The 15,999-nt window shown below is 37.5% G+C and overlaps 2 protein-coding genes across 2 annotated transcripts; one reads left to right on the top strand and one right to left on the bottom strand.

Annotated features, from left to right (window-relative positions):
* Positions 1–403: 403 nt before the first annotated feature.
* On the top strand, positions 404–1,498 carry LOC143887579 (blue copper protein 1a-like). The gene is made up of 2 exons (XM_077391664.1): positions 404–613; positions 1,024–1,498. The coding sequence occupies exons 1-2, from the start codon at positions 445–447 to the stop codon at positions 1,341–1,343; spliced, it is 489 nt and encodes a 162-aa protein (XP_077247779.1). The 5' UTR covers positions 404–444; the 3' UTR covers positions 1,344–1,498.
* Positions 1,499–6,626: 5,128 nt separating this feature from the next.
* Positions 6,627–7,558, bottom strand: LOC143845597 (Cupredoxin superfamily protein). Its single transcript, XM_077353979.1, has 2 exons — positions 7,387–7,558; positions 6,627–6,919 (listed from the first exon to the last, which is right to left on the bottom strand). The coding sequence occupies exons 1-2, from the start codon at positions 7,556–7,558 to the stop codon at positions 6,627–6,629; spliced, it is 465 nt and encodes a 154-aa protein (XP_077210094.1).
* Between the last annotated feature and the right edge of the window lie 8,441 nt (positions 7,559–15,999).

Here is a 15,999-nt window from a genome sequence, read left to right as displayed (position 1 = left end):
GTTCATTATAATTAATTGACGGCTTGGATCATCCTATGGAGAGGGTCGTACAGTACTTTTTAAAAAATACTGGACTGCTACACTCCATATAAAATCTCTTGTTTGCATGCCAAATGAGGTGATCAGATCCGGTTGCTCATGACCAGATCAAACAAGGAGATCATATTCTAACCATATACAAAGAACTGCCAGCCAGCTCTACCTCATTTTTCTCAATCTTGTTTTTTTTTTAATATTTTTCAATTTATTGTTTTTGTGCTTCGCGGACTACCCAAAGCTTTTGTGTTCTATGGGCATGCCGCCCTTAGACGGCTATGCTTGTCTTTCTTCGATTCTTTTAAAGTTTCTACGTGCATAAATAGAGCCCATTTATTAAGCTCCTTCGCATTCACCATTGGAGATAATCAAGCTTTTCGAAGTTTAAGTTTTCCAGGATAATCTCCAATGGCTTCTAGACAAATGTATCTCATCGTGGCCATCATCGTGGCTGTCCTTCCTGCGGTCACTCTCGCAAAGGAATTCATAGTCGGAGGCGATAAGGGCTGGACGGTTGGCGTTGTAGATTATCAAGCCTGGGCCAATGCCTCTGAATTCCATGTTGGCGATAAGCTTGGTAATTTGCACCACTAATCCTATTTCTTTTCTAATTAATTTAATGAGTTAGCAATGATTTGGTGTATAGTGTGAAACAACCAATTACGAGTGATGGGTTGTTTCACATGGTATCAGAGCTATTGCCTAACGATGGTGAGGCAAACCCAACAAAAAAAAGAGGGGCCAAGACCTTCTTGATCTCCGGTGAGACTAAAATTCTTCTGATCGGATGATCCTAACCACTGATTTGACTGTCCATTTGAGAAAACCGATTTGGATGGTTGGGATATCATACAATTTTACCCAAAATAAATTTGGAGTTTATTAGAGCATGAAATATCATCATTTTTTTTTTCTTGAAAAATCATAAATGAAATCGCAATTTCTTAATCAAAAATTTTAAATTAATGAAAATGTCAATTTTCGTAGTCTTTAATTACCCACCGGGGAAGCACACCGTCTGCAAAGTCGACGGAGCCGCCTTCAAGAGCTGCACTGTGCCACCGCCAAACATGACACTCACCACCGGAAATGACACAGTTACACTTGCAACCACGGGTAAGAAGTGGTACATATGTGGTGTGGGCCAGCATTGTGCCAAAGGCCAGAAATTCAGTATCACTGTGCAGCCGGCAGTTATTGCTCCGGCATCACCGCCAATGGGAGGGGGAGCTGAAGGTCCGAACTCGTCTGGTTTTCAAGTTTTAATGGTGGCGATCGTTGCTACCGCGATGATGGTCTGGGCTTGATGGAATTGACTTGAGTTTGACGAATATTACTATAGTATTTTCATATAATAAGATCTGCATTTCAGGGAATGAGTCTATTTCCATAGAATTTTTCATCTTTGATTTTATGTAAGTGATTGTTTTGAAGTTGGGATTAATGAATTATAAGGTATTTTACACGATTTGAAAATTTGTGCAAGAAAACAAGTTGCACAATCAAACATATATTACTGGCAAATGATACAAAGACGCTCTTGTGTCAAGGTTGTCTCAAACACAGGCAGTTAATAGCTCAGTGAACAACCATGCCTTATTTATTATTGGCAAATGATATGAATACGCTCGTTTCAAATGCCGTTGATCTTCTTAGACATCTTCTAAAGCATATTTGGTTGCCAATTTTACAATGAAACTTCATTTGACTCCCAAACATCATGATTGCCTTTTATCCTACATGACGCCCATGTGGTGGAAATGTTCCATCTTCTAATCTTCAAACCAAATTTCACCATTTTGGTGGAATTTTGGTGGAAGAAGAGTGGAAAAGGTCTTGTCTCATTATCTTCTGTCTCTTCCCTACCTCTACAAGCCTCTATATTGGTAATGACACCCCTACATCTTTCACCAATCTTCTAGACGATTGCCACCCAACGAAACACTACTTACCACTCTTCAACTACTCTTCTATGCATCTTCCATGCTTGTCTACTTCCTTTTGACTTCTTCTTCTATTAATCTCTCATCGACCTTTGAGCAACAAAACATAACATATATGCTTATATACTCAAAAGTTACAGCATCCTCTTACGAGAAAAAAGGCTACTCATGTTAGCACTACCATGTTTTAATAATTGTACAAACTTAGCTTTTCTTTTATTTTGTAATTATTTAGCTTCCTGGAGCTTTTTGGGAACTCTACTAACATTTGGCAACTGTTTAATTGATAAAAGACAAGATGAGTTAGTACAACTATGAAAACATAGCCGTGCTTAGCATAAAAAAAGGTTCTTTTAGTTAGGCCCTAGGCCCTAAATGGACATTAAAGACCTAAGTTAGATCCCTGGCTCTGAGCCGACATTCTAGCCTTGAGCTAACCTTCCACTATTGAGTCGACCCTTGATCCTAAACTGGCCTTTGGTCCTGAGCCGACATTCAAGCCTCGAAAGGACACTTGGCACCAGGAGGGGTGCTCTATTGGAATTTTTCCAAAGTCTAGCAAGGTGCCAGGGCGCAATTGCCCCTCCTCCTTCCCCCCCCTAAAAATAACATTTTTTTTCCAATTTGAAAGTCCCTGTACAGAAAGTCACTTCCCTGGAACATAATTAATGCCCCTGCCCCCCTTCTCTTGTCTCACTGGGAAAGATTTTACTAGATTTTCAAAACAAAAAACGATTTCGGGATGGGGGGCACCTTTTGCAAAAGAAGTTTTCTACTATGCTTTGTCCTCAAAAAGATCCTTCTAGCTTGAAAATTTGGGAAGGTGTCCCTTGGCCCTAATCTAGCGTTCGATCCCTGAGTATAACCCTGGCCAAAACTAACATTCCATCTTTTGCTGACCCCTAGACTTGAGTAGACACCTCATCCTGAGCTTGTTAGAGATTTTGTAAAAAAATCTTTAGGAATTTTCTATTAATATTAATTAATATAATCACTAATAATAAATCAAAGTAATAAAAATATTCATGAGAAAAGTTAAGAAATAGTCGGTATTTAGGATCGAGACATGCTGGAAATAATGATATCCTTAGAGACGATACGCCCCCTTCTACACTGGGTATGCCGGCGTTCATCTCCTAAGATACAACCAACCATTGTGTCATTTTCGTGCAGGGAATTGATCACTTGAACTCTCAATTGCCCGTATTGCAAACACAATAAAATTTATAAGGACGATAAAATGATAAAAACCGAAGAATAAAACATGATGTAGGCGTTTTCCATGAGAGAAGACTGTAGTTCTGGTTTTGCAAAAGTGCCAAAAGATAGAGGAAGAATACGTTTTTATTCTAAGAGATAGGAAAGAGTTCAGAGAGCCATTAGAGAAATTGAAGGGGTGGGACGTTACATATGTTCCATGTTCCTAAAATCTCTCCCATTCCCCTAATATCTCTAGCCGTTTTACACCCATTTAACTTTCCTAATTTGTAGATAAAACAAAATAGATTTATTAAATTTTAAATCACCAAAAAATCTATCAATCTCTAACATGATTTAAAATTTATAATAAACAAGCAAGTGACTTTATTGTGCAATGGGTGCAAGTGTCTACCGGACCTGAACCCACACTTAGTATTAGTAAGTTTTCGTCTGAAGGGGTTGTAGTGAACTAAGTCTTGAACTGGGTCCTTTAGTTTAGACCTCACCTTACCACACACAATATAGGCAATTTTTGAGTTATGGTCAGTTGGCACTTTACGGACATGCGTCCGTATCTTATTTTCATAAGTGTCTTTAGGGAGTAGCCCAGCTTCTCACAGTAGCGACCTCACTACCACACTCACATAGGTGAGTCCTTCAAGGGGGCTCCGTGTCCTACACCCTGCAGAATCCTGCCTTCGACTGATTAAGAGATAATACTCATCCTAAATACCGTCACAGTAACAGGCACTGTCACCATAGCAATAAGACTAGGGATACACCTCAAAATAGTCAGTGCTCCTCCCAGTCACCCTACATCTTCGTTCTTACACATTGAACCTTCTTCATGGGATCTCCAATCACAAAGGGGGATGTCCACTGCGGTGACTAATTTATGGGCTTAGTATCATTTCCCTCGATGATATATCACTAGCCTTTGAGCTAGTCTTTTTTATTTATATTGCTTCCAGACTTTATAAAGTCTAAAGTCGCCACTCTTTGAAAGAGTTCTCAATAGTGTCTAAAACACCTTTTCACATTATGAGCGTGTCATCTGTCTATGCTCATAAGTTTAAATCATGCAACAATTCTAAATGCCCCCACATTCATAAGCAACCCCCACAACTTATTCTACTTGTGCTAATATGCAACCCCCACAACTTACGAAGTAGCAAGTATTTCCTTACACACAATATAATCTACACATTATATTGTTCAAGAGATTTATTATCATAATATCATGCATTATAAGTTTCATGGAAAATAATTAAATGCAACCCAAACAAGTGACACTATGTTTAGGGGGAACAATATCGAAATACACAAGTTCTAATATGAGAGAATGGATGTTGAGTGGCAATGTCAGCATAGTAAATGAATATGTATGTCATATATATCCCACTATAAAACAATAATTAAAAAACAATTTTAATAAGTCATATGTCAATTTTAGAAAGAAATTAAAACAATAATTAAAAAACAAATTTTGAGAACTATGGGAATATACAAATCAATGCCGTTGAACTTGTAAAACATCATAAGGCTAACCTACATGGCCTTGATTCCATTCCCAAAGGGCATCCCGTGCATAAACGGAATTATGGTTGCCTAGGATCATAAGATCAAGGTAATGCCAACATCATTTAACTGGACTTATGGTTGCCCTATAGTTGTGTTCATCTAGAGAGACAAGTATTGATATTAATTGGATGGGCATAATTGCACCATACAGATTGACGTAGGGAACTTGGAGCGGCAACACCAAGATAAAGATCAACGCAAGCAGCAACTAAACTAATCTCGTGGGGGTTGGAAAACCCATGCTACGGTTTTGGAGGAAAACTCCAATATAACATGTGAAAGGAGCGAAGCTCCTTCCCCAATGTGAAAGAGCCAATGCTCTATTCACAAGTGATGTCCCAAACTAAACTTTATTCAAATCTCCTTTTTCTTTTCTCATGCCATTACATTATATAGAGAGAGCCAAAGCCTAAGAATAGCAACCTTAAATACGTGCCTACTCATTATTCTCAATCTTCTAACTAAAGCAATATAAATAAAAAGTAGAAACATGACTAAAATATTCCTAAAATAATAATCTCCTATTGTACCTATACCACATCCGTAAAATGCATATAACTTAGCCAAATCCACTCCAAATCGCGTAATCTTGGGCTCTTTAGATAGGTAATCGAAAAACTTTTCTAAAAACACCAAAATTAGGCCAAAGGAACAAGATTTGACGCCCTAAAAAATACTACTAATAAAATAACGAAGATAAAAAATAAAAGACTTGTTCAACGCCATGCGTTCTGCATCGCAGATGATACAGTGTCTCCAAGCCCCAATCCGAACAAAGATCTTGCCTTTTTAATCAGCTTGTTCAAATGCTTTAGATCATACGATCTTGGTCGGACCAACAGTATAGACCAACCTCTTGCCAGTCACCCAAATCAATGACCCTGCCACATATTTTGATCCATAGCACCTTCCCCTTGTATTTATAATAAAGTCTGTAAACACTTTGATTTGGGGATGCTTACGGCATCGCCGAGGAGAGAATTCAGAATCTTATGGTTTCAAGTGCACAAGGCATAAACCAATGCCACTTGGACTGCAATTAATATGGTACTGAAGTATGCAGAGAAGAAGTACAAGAGAGAGAGGAGACATTACAAAAATCACAGAATTACACTATATGCAAACGGAGCTAAAACCAAAACCAGGTCTATAGTCTCAATCGAATATCGATGGTCTTTGTTCAGACTTCAGATACCGGCTGTCTCATCCCATAGACAAAGAACTCAAATTCTGGTACTCAAACCTAGCCCCTGCGGCCATACATTGTGGAAGCCATGATGGTGGCATTAACAGATAGAAAAGAGAAGGTGTTGTGGATGATGTTGCGATGTTTCCGTTGAAGCTGACGACAATGATGGGACAAAGATGAACAGGAAGGGGTGACGACAATCTCTGAGGTTAGACGAGTTCGTGCAGGGCCCAACTGGGGATGGATTTGCAGCAATCGTGGGAGATAATGGTTGCAGTGCCCAGCGGACGGCTAGTTCGGTCATCCGCCAGAAAATGAAATTGTTGAAATCGTAATCAGGGCCGGATCAATTTCCATGATAGCATGATAAATTTTGAGAATATTTCACTAATCTTCATATTACTTTCATTAACATTAAAAGGTGCTTAAATAAGCACTTACAGATAAGCATAGAAAGAGATAAAAGGTAAGATTAAGAAAGATTATCAGAATCTATTAACTACCTAATCTACATAGGTAGCCTAATCTCACCAAACTAATGATTCAACAACGGTCAGATGTATCTGATATTTTTTTAACACGAGTAGTATTTTTTAGAACCATGCTAGAACAGTTAAACATAACAACTAGATCCAAAGCTCTGGTGCATAATGCTCTTATTAAGAGTAGATGGGTGCTTAATAGCTGCATGGAGATCCGGTCGGTGCTGGTTCTGGCTCCATTCCAGCCTCTGGTGCCGGTGCTGGCGCCCACATCATCATTTTTGGCATCACAGTAATCTTCAGCTTCTGATTATAGTAACTGCAATGATTACTGACTCCACAAATATACCACTTATTTCCAGGAGTTAACAAGGTTATTTTGTCATTGCCGCTTGTAAAAACCCCTGAATTTGGCGATGTTTGGCAAGCGGAGAAGCCTGTTCCGTTCACTTTAACGACTGTATGGGCGCCTTTGGCGTAATTGAAAACTGTGAACATATGGAAACAAGAAAAAAATATCAAGAACTATTTATTCATTGTTAAATCTTTAGAATGATCGAATGAGAAGCATATATGAGACACTCGTCTTTAGGTTAAGTACATAATCCTTAAGGCCATGTTTGGGAACCATGAATTTTTCCCTAGGAATAATAATAATAATAATCATAAGAGGTATGCTAAACTCAAGAGCGCCCTTTCAAACATAGGCTGAAATGGTGCCCCATTGGCTTGTCACCTTCGTGCATTTAATACTCCTTTGACTTGCAGCCAACACCACATTCCTCTAATAATAATAATAATATTAATAATCGTAGTAGTACTGTAGTAGTAGCAGTAGTAGCAGAAAAAAGTTAGGGAGTGTATTGGAAAGCATTAGTAGGAGTGATGAAACCAGACATTAGTAGAAGAAACCAATTAAAATAATTATAATTAGCTTGGAAAAAATATAGATTACCTAAAACATCTCCGACGAAAAACTTTTTGCCATTAGCCCAAGCTGCATAATCCACACCAGCGGTCCACCCATCTTCGCCTCCAACAATGAACTCAGTTGTAAGAGCAAATGCAGGAAGAATGAAAATTGCAACCATCAAAACCAAAGGGACCCTCGATCCAATCAAAGCCATCGGAGCTCGTATTAATTTGCTTAAACCCCGATTTGCTCCGATAGTAAGATCACGATGCAAATAAAGGAGAGAAGGCTCTGTATTTATACTAATGATAATCCCTTGCAAAAACAATTTAAATATTATTAGGAAGTAATTTGATGGGTTGCCGGCAAATTTATTATTAAAGATGCTTTTGCCGGACTGCTTCGATCTGAAACAGAATTCATGGCGGAGCTAACTACTTGACACTTCAAAATATAAGAAATTGTGGATTGTTTTATGTATGAAACATCTTTGATGTTATTATACTCACAATGTATTGTTCTTTTAGCTGTTTATGCATTGGCCTCATTCTTTCACTTTGTTTAAATAATATCTTCTCTAGATTTTTCAGTTGGGGACTAACTATTGGCTGGTCAAGGTGGCTCAACATCAAGAGGCCGGACTCGTGTTCGGCTACCAGGTCATTTTTAAAATAATGGTCCGACCACATAGAAACGTGTTGTGTTTAATTTAGACTGTTGACATATGGTGGGCCCGCCTCCCATGCTCATGTTCGCATGCCAAATGAACAAAGTATTAAACCCTCCTAAAATCAAAGGTTTTGAATCGTCCTATCAAAACAAGAATAAAATAATAAAATAATTTCAAACCTATGTATCCTGAAAGTGGCAAATCCTGAAATGAAGATCGGTGCAACCTTGCCGTGAATGGCTAGGCAGTTTCCTTCTCTCTCTCTTTGCGTCTCCGACTCTCCCTCTCTCGCCTTATGTGTGTATTTGGTATAGAAAATAGGTTTGAAATTATACAGTGACGGCTGCATGCGCACGTGCAATACAAAAATATAGTGAGGCCCACATTATTTGGGTGATCCAAACCATTCATTTGTTGGGACTAACGTAGCTATTTGAGAATAAGGGACAGTTTTGTCTTTTACAATTTAAAGTGGAGTTCCGTTTGTATGCTGTCAATAATGACCTGATTTGCACCGTATGGGTAAAATGGCGTGACCTGATTTGCAATTTTGCAAACCAGAAGACTCTCCTTTTACAAAAACGTCAAACATGAAGACTCTTTTTGCAAAAAAACCCATTTTATTAACTTCCTCCTTGATCATTGGTTGTATTTCATCTTTTATTGCTCTTCCTTCCTGTGTATTTTTTACCATCTCGATCTTAGCTTTTTTTCTCCTCAGCTTTAATTTAATCTGCATCAATTAAAAAAAAAGCATGGATCAATGGATTTGATCATATAAATGAGGCATAGATGGGCCTCGGGCGATTGGTAGGAAGAAAATTCTATAATCAACGGTGATTATTGTTTTAAGGTTTAATTACCCACCATGTTACCTCCTAACAGTAAGAATCATTAATCAATGTGACGTTTCAAATCATCTGACTAACAAGTAGAAGAGGAATCTAAAGTTAAGGGTGGCCTTGCAAAAAAAACCAACTACAAGGGTGCACCCATTGGGTCATCTCACCATATTGTATTTATTATTTCTTTAATTTTAGATTTTTTGGTGCCATAATAAATGCACTTTGGTGAGATGGTGGAATGGGGGCACCTTTGTGGCTGGTTTTTTGAAAGGGCGCCATTCAGCTTAGCAGTCCCCAAAGTAGAAAGCTTGTAACTGTTAACACCTCCCATGACCATTGATACAAACTCCAATACCACCCTAAAGCCCGTGTCAGACTGCAAACTAATGTAGACATAACCTCTTCTGCTGCATCCTCTCAGAGTTCATGGGCGTAACAAAGACTCTCCACAAGCAATTTGGACAAATCCGAGAACCATTATCCATCTTAAAGGGACTCGATGACGCAATCCGAAAACTAGAAGGTTCTTCGTTGCCCAACAATGGAGGCAAAAAGACAAAATAAAGAATAAATGGTATTTACGCCCCTTTTGATCACTAGGGACACCCAGTGTCAGTGTATCAATGACAGAGGGGAGGCTAATGTACTTGATGTCAGAAAAATCCAGTGGGTTTGATTGCAGCATCTCATACACTCCTCAATCTCCTTCGAAGGGGATGAGATTTACTTAGTTCCCATCGAACTCGAGTTTCTCATAGCGCAACTAGAAAATACTCAAAAAGTTCTCAAAGAACTCAAAACCCTAAAGGCTAATTTTCTTTCAAGAATTCAAAAAAGTCCATTACAATACTGTGTTAACATCTATTTATAAGAAAAAGAAACCATAAAAGCTAACTTAAAACCTAAGAAATTAATCCGAGCCATTCATCTAAAGCAACTTAAATAAAAATTAAAAATAGTAAAAATAACTCAAAAAATAGAAACCCTGTAATAGGCATGCACTACATCCGTAAGTTACCTATAACTTCCTTAGCTCAAGTCCAAATCGCGTGATCTTAGGCTCGTTTGATAGGTAATCAAGAACCCTTTCTAATGATACCAAAATCAAGCCAAACGAACAATATTTGATGCCTAAAAAGTAGGGTACAAAAAGAAGACGAAAATAGAATTTGAAGAATAAGGAACTTCTTCAATGATGTATGCTCTTAGTAATTGTCGTCCGCATCATTCTCCCCTGGTTTAAAACGTATCGAAGAATGTTAATCATATGAAATTCTTGAGGATCAAATCCTGTTACATAATTCCAAAAATGAAAATATAATTTTTTTTATCTTGAACCGGTTTGAATTCATATACCCATTGTAGGCTTCAATGTATGATCTCATAAAAATGGATCGACGTAAATTGATGAAAAAATCAACCTAACATTTCACCATTTATCCTTCATTTAAATCTCCATGCTATCAAATCCAATTTCTTTGAGTTCTTCATTCATGATTTCGTAGGGAACATTAATCATCCCTTCAAGTAGAGGTAGTTATTCGGTTATAAGATCATCCCTTTAAATCGCCTCTTTGACGGTTTGACCGAGAGATTGAATGAAAAATCAAGTCTATTGAAGTATCTAGTATTCGGGTAGGTTTGGTGACTTGGGTCCACTTTAGTTTTAGAAATAATACAAATGTACAATTTACAAATTTGTAAATTTCAACATGGTCCACTTCACTACATGAGTTACTTCTAAAACTAGTTATATTCAGAGCCAGCAGTGTAAATTTCAAGTTTTACAGTCAAATGATTCCCAAAGCCAAATAATAAGGGTCCTGCTTTCCATGTTTTTTGGCAATTTGCAAAGACAAGATCTCCTATTTAGATTCTCTTTTTTATCTTTGATATGACATTTCCCAGTGACCAATCAAATCAAACTTTTCCATAGGGCTAATAAAAAGACATCCAACAAGATATTTTAAGCAATTGAGCGACTTGGCGTTATGGGTAAACAATACAATTTGGTTATTCGGTCTAAACCGATTTACCTTTTCTTTGAAACCGAAACTGAAACCGATAACCGAAAAAGGAAAGATTTGTTAACCGAAACCGAACCGAAATAAAAAATAACTAAACCGAAACCGAAATATAATTCAGTTCGGTCGGTTATAACCGACTAGTGAACACCCCTACCTTCAAGTGATTTGCTATTACTTTGTTACCATCAAAAGGCAATAACTTATAATCTGATCTTTTAGTAATGATTAAATATCCAGAATATTCATCATAGATTGGTGGTGACTCTAAATTTATGATTCCTTGCTCTAAGTAATAATAGAATGACTTCAAGCCTAGTGTTACCTCCCAATCTTGGCATTCAGCAACCCTCCTTTCAATTGATCGAAAATACTCTGTAGCCAGTGCAATCTACGCAAACTTCTCTACCAAAAATCTTCTTCAACCTAAGAAAAGAATTTTCTCTGATAGCAACTGATGCAATCCAAAAACCCGAAGGTTCTTCATTGCCCAGTAGCGGAGGCAAAAAAGACAAAATAAAGAATAAAATGGACCCTTGGATCACCGTCATAGGGAATAGAATACTTCGATCACTGTCGAAGGGGATGAGATTTACTTCATTCCCATTGAAGTGGAGTTTCTCAGAGCGAAACTAGAAAATGCTCTAAAATTCTCAAATAACTCAAAATCATAAAAGGCAATTTAAAGAAATCCATTACAGTGCTTTGTTAACTTCTTCTTATAATAAAAAGAAACCCTAAAAGCTAACTTAACACCTGAGCAATTAGTCCGAGCTGTTCACCTAAAGCAACTAAATAAAAACAAAAATATGCCTAAAATAACCCTGAAAATATAAATCTCGTAATAGCCATGCACAGCATCCATAAATTGTCCATAACTCCTTCAAATCAAGTCCAAATCGCATGATCTTGGGCTCTTTTGATATGAAATTGAAAAATATTTCTAATGAGATCAAACTCAAGGCTAACGAACAAGATTTGATGCCTAAAAAGTAGGGCACAAAATAGATGACAAAAATAGAATTTGAAGAATAAGGAACTTCTTCCATGCCGTACGTTATTGGAAATTGTCATCCAAATTACCCGAGCGTGCTTCACACTTTGTTTCCCTGCCTATAATTTTAGATCAGACATGCCTCAATCATGACAAATCAATATAATGCATCACATGCCTCGTCTACCCCTAACTTCAGAACGGTCAATGTAGCCACTTCTTTTTGTAGTGTTTTGCAAAAGAAGATAACGTTGGATGAGGGGACTCCATGGTCACGATGTTAGGGGTATCCTTTATCATGTACAATGGCCATAGTTTCTCTGATCCATTGATCAGTTATATAAGGGCATTCCCTTAATTCATGCCATTAACAACCGTCGGTTCCTTCAAACCTCTTCATTCATTCCTCATATAAAACGTATGCAAGCCAATGCATTATGATGAGGCCTTTGTGGCCATTGCGATAACATCTCTCACTTGGCCACATTGGCTGAGTGAATTCCTTTTGTGTTTCCATTTTAGGATATTTCTCAAACAATTTCCCTTGACTTAGACACTTCTAAGTCCCATCACGCTCATATGCTTAATGATGTTTCAACACGAACTCAACGGATTGCAATTATTTCATCTAGGATATTCTTCCAAATAATTTTCCATGACTTAGACATTTCTAGTCTCGTCAAGCTCACATGCTCATTAACTTTCACATGAACTCCTTTGGTAAAAGGATTGGCATTTATTCCGTCTGGAATGTTTCTCCCAAACAATTTCCTCAACTAGACACTTCTAAGGTTCCATCAACGTAACATACTTGATGCAAATTTTCTCACGAACTCCTTTTGTCAAAGGGTAGCAATCATATCACAAATAGGCATAAAACTTGCCTTTGTTTCTTTTTTTTTCACTATATCTCTAATATAGTGATATTCCACACATATGTCTTCCCGCAGAGCTATTCGCTCCATTGTACGTTAGGGTTAATATTGCCTTATTGTTGCAATACAATTCTATTGGACCATCAACTAGACAAAGGTCCAAATTGACCAAAAATTGTCTAGTCCAAAGGGCATGAGTAGTTGCTATGCTACATGCTATATACTTAGCATCTTGTTTGTATCTCACCTCACGACCCTATTTCTTGCTAGATATGAGTACATGACTAGAATATCTTTGTCATCTGCAGTATCTGCATCAAGGTAACCGTGAACCTCAAGATTTTCTGCTCAAAAACATAACTTGAGGTACTTAGTTCCTTTTCACTGCATCCTAATGAGCAGCTACCGATTGGTCCAAATCCGGCCTAGTATAGCACATCTCATACATCAAGCAGTCAATTACTAGAGCATACGGAATATTGAGTATTTCTTATCCTTGTTTGGACACTGACTCAAAGACAATTTCTTGCCTACCATTAGGGTGTCTGTGTAGGAGTACAATTATGCATTCTAAAATGGTGAATTCAAGTATATTTCTTGTCTTAATGTTTTATTCTTCATCTACCTAGTATTATTTAATTCTGAGCACATAGGATGGTTCTCTATTGTCTTTCATCTCAAACCTTGAGCTAAATCATGACTCAGTTATTTCGACCATTTCTAAGTTATATCATCTACATTTTGAGACAAGATTCTAAACTTCCAGTACTTTTTTAGACAGTGGGAGTCCACAATCTGAGACAAGTTAGTAGTTGAGCTTGTTAGCCACATAGAGAATTAACTTGTTAAATGTCAAATGCAATTGACGATATTATTGTTTCAAAATGTATAAAGATTTCTTACATCAATATATATTTTTCCTCCTAACCCTTCATCTGAAAAACCCTCAGGCTTATTTATATAAATAGTTTTCCTCAACTCTCCTTTGAGAAAGTCCATTTTTACACCCATCATCAGTTGAGCCACCAATGCCAGTATAATCCTTATTAGGTGTAGACACCCCTTTTTTCCACGATCAGACTGATGATAGTTTGGTGCAATGATAGTCCCAATGATGAATCCATGTCTGAGGGGAACATACGTATCCTTGAGACATTGAATCTCCAGCATGAGATCCGGGAAGTTTTGGCACTCTCCGGACAACAGAATGATGAACTATTATAGGCATAGAAAGTGGAGGAATTCCCAGCTCATAGCATTTTGACCATGAAAATACCTTTCAACTCAGTACAAATTTGACCAAACCAGATTGCAAATATAATCCTGAGCTTGCACATCTGAGATCCCTGAGATCGACCCAAGAAACCAGCAAAATAGCCCTGAGCTAAGCCAGTTTCGAAGCCATTTTCAATTTGTATGTTTGAACAAAGTCGCCAGTACGTTTTAAAATGTATGAAATTCCATTCGTACGAATTTAATTCCTCAAAAAGTGAGAAAATTCCCTCCCTTTTGTGAGAGAGAGTTCAAATTCTCTCGGGAGCCGACCGGATTTCGTCAGGAATTCTTACCGGAAGAATTTCAAAGGAAGATCAAGGTTCTAAAGGCCTTTTCCGATCTCCTCCGACAAATTCTCATTCAAGTTTTTCGGAGAGGAAAGTTGAGAGCCGGAGCACCGTCGCTAGGATCATCGGAGTTCGCCGGAATTCTGTTGGAACGACTTCAATCAGGTTCTGTTTTGTAGTTACTTTCAATTTCCAAGCATAGTTTAGTTAGAATTAGGGGAAACGCTAGGGAATTAGAGTTTTCAACCCTAATTCTCAATGTTTTCTCCCAATTCTGATAGATCTAGGTTTGATTTCTTGTTTTTCATCTAGATTTGTAAGGTAATTTCAAATTCTAGTGAGATCTAATGTATGATCATGAGAATTGTGGACAATTCTTTCATAATTCCCATGGATCTCCAATGGAATTCAATGTAATTCGAAATTCAAAGAGATCCGGTAGGTAATTTGGTGGTAAATAGGTTAACAATAACCCCTAGCACCACTGTTAGTGATTAGATCTCAAAATCCTCAGAGAATTGTGCAAAATTCTCAAGAAGTTCAAAATGTACGAATTTGTCTAAAACATATGAATTTGTTTGAAACATATGAATTCTATTCATACGTTTCATTTCGTACGAACTTGAACTTTCGAGGAATTTTTCAAATTAAAACTTGGTGGTAATTTTCGTACAACGTACATTTGTTACTCTATTCACATGTTTTCAAAACATAAAAAATGGTCCAAATTCATACAAACGTACAAATTTTCCAGTCATGTTTTGATGTCTCCAAACACAATATAACATTGTATTTTAGTCATTTTAATAATGCTTCAATGTTATCTAAGAATGTTCTTTAAAGGTCAAATTGAAGATCAGTTGAAGCATGGATCAGAGCAAAGGCTTGGGAGCTTCATGCCAGAGTTGAAAGATTGAAGAACAAAGAAGATGTGCTCTAGCTTTGAAGATTAAAGACTTGAAGAAGTAAAAGATTTGTGTCAAGTGTAAAGCTAATTCCTCATAGTAACTTTTAGATTATGGCACTAAGGAAGTTTCAAGTAATTTTGAAATAACTTTTAACAAAAAGTAGACTCTCTAAGATTTTCAGAATGTATAAGAACGTCAAAATCCGATAAGAAACAAGGGAGATATGATTTTTCTGAATTTCACTGTGCAAACAAGACCAGTACCCTGGACAGTCGGCTCCCCCAGCCGACCGTGGGTCATCTGTAGAGACCGTTGGGATCCTATAAAGGGTGTTTTTGGGTTCTAACCTCTATAAAAGGGGTTCTAAGGTCCCCAAAATAAAATCTAAGACACTTGAGCTAATTATTGACCATCATAGAAGTTTTAGAATCCTAAGTGCCATCACTTACAAATCTATTGAGGATTAGTATAGGAACTACTATGTATATCCTTGGGAGAAGTTTTAGTGGGGATTTTGTATATTTTTTCATCTTTTCCTACTTCTTATAATTGGTGGAGGGCAACATATCAACCCTTGAAGACGAGCTTGGGGATAAAGCTAGAGTTCGTAGAGATGCATGGAATCAACTTCGGAAGGCAAACTTGGAGATAAAGCTTGGATTGTAAACAGTTTGGTCTTCACTCGTAACAAGACCAGGATAGTGGAAGCACAAGGAGGGAGTTTCTTTGTGAGAATGCACGTAGGACGGGATTTGGCCGAACTACTATAAAAATCCG

The sequence above is a fragment of the Tasmannia lanceolata genome, unplaced genomic scaffold, assembly GCF_043159265.1.
Source record: "Tasmannia lanceolata isolate RefF3 unplaced genomic scaffold, GAP_Taslan_0.1 ptg000002l, whole genome shotgun sequence".
In the NCBI taxonomy this organism is placed as follows: Eukaryota; Viridiplantae; Streptophyta; class Magnoliopsida; order Canellales; family Winteraceae; genus Tasmannia; species Tasmannia lanceolata.
Note: the sequence above shows the minus strand (reverse complement) of the source record. Positions and strands in the feature narration are given on the sequence as shown.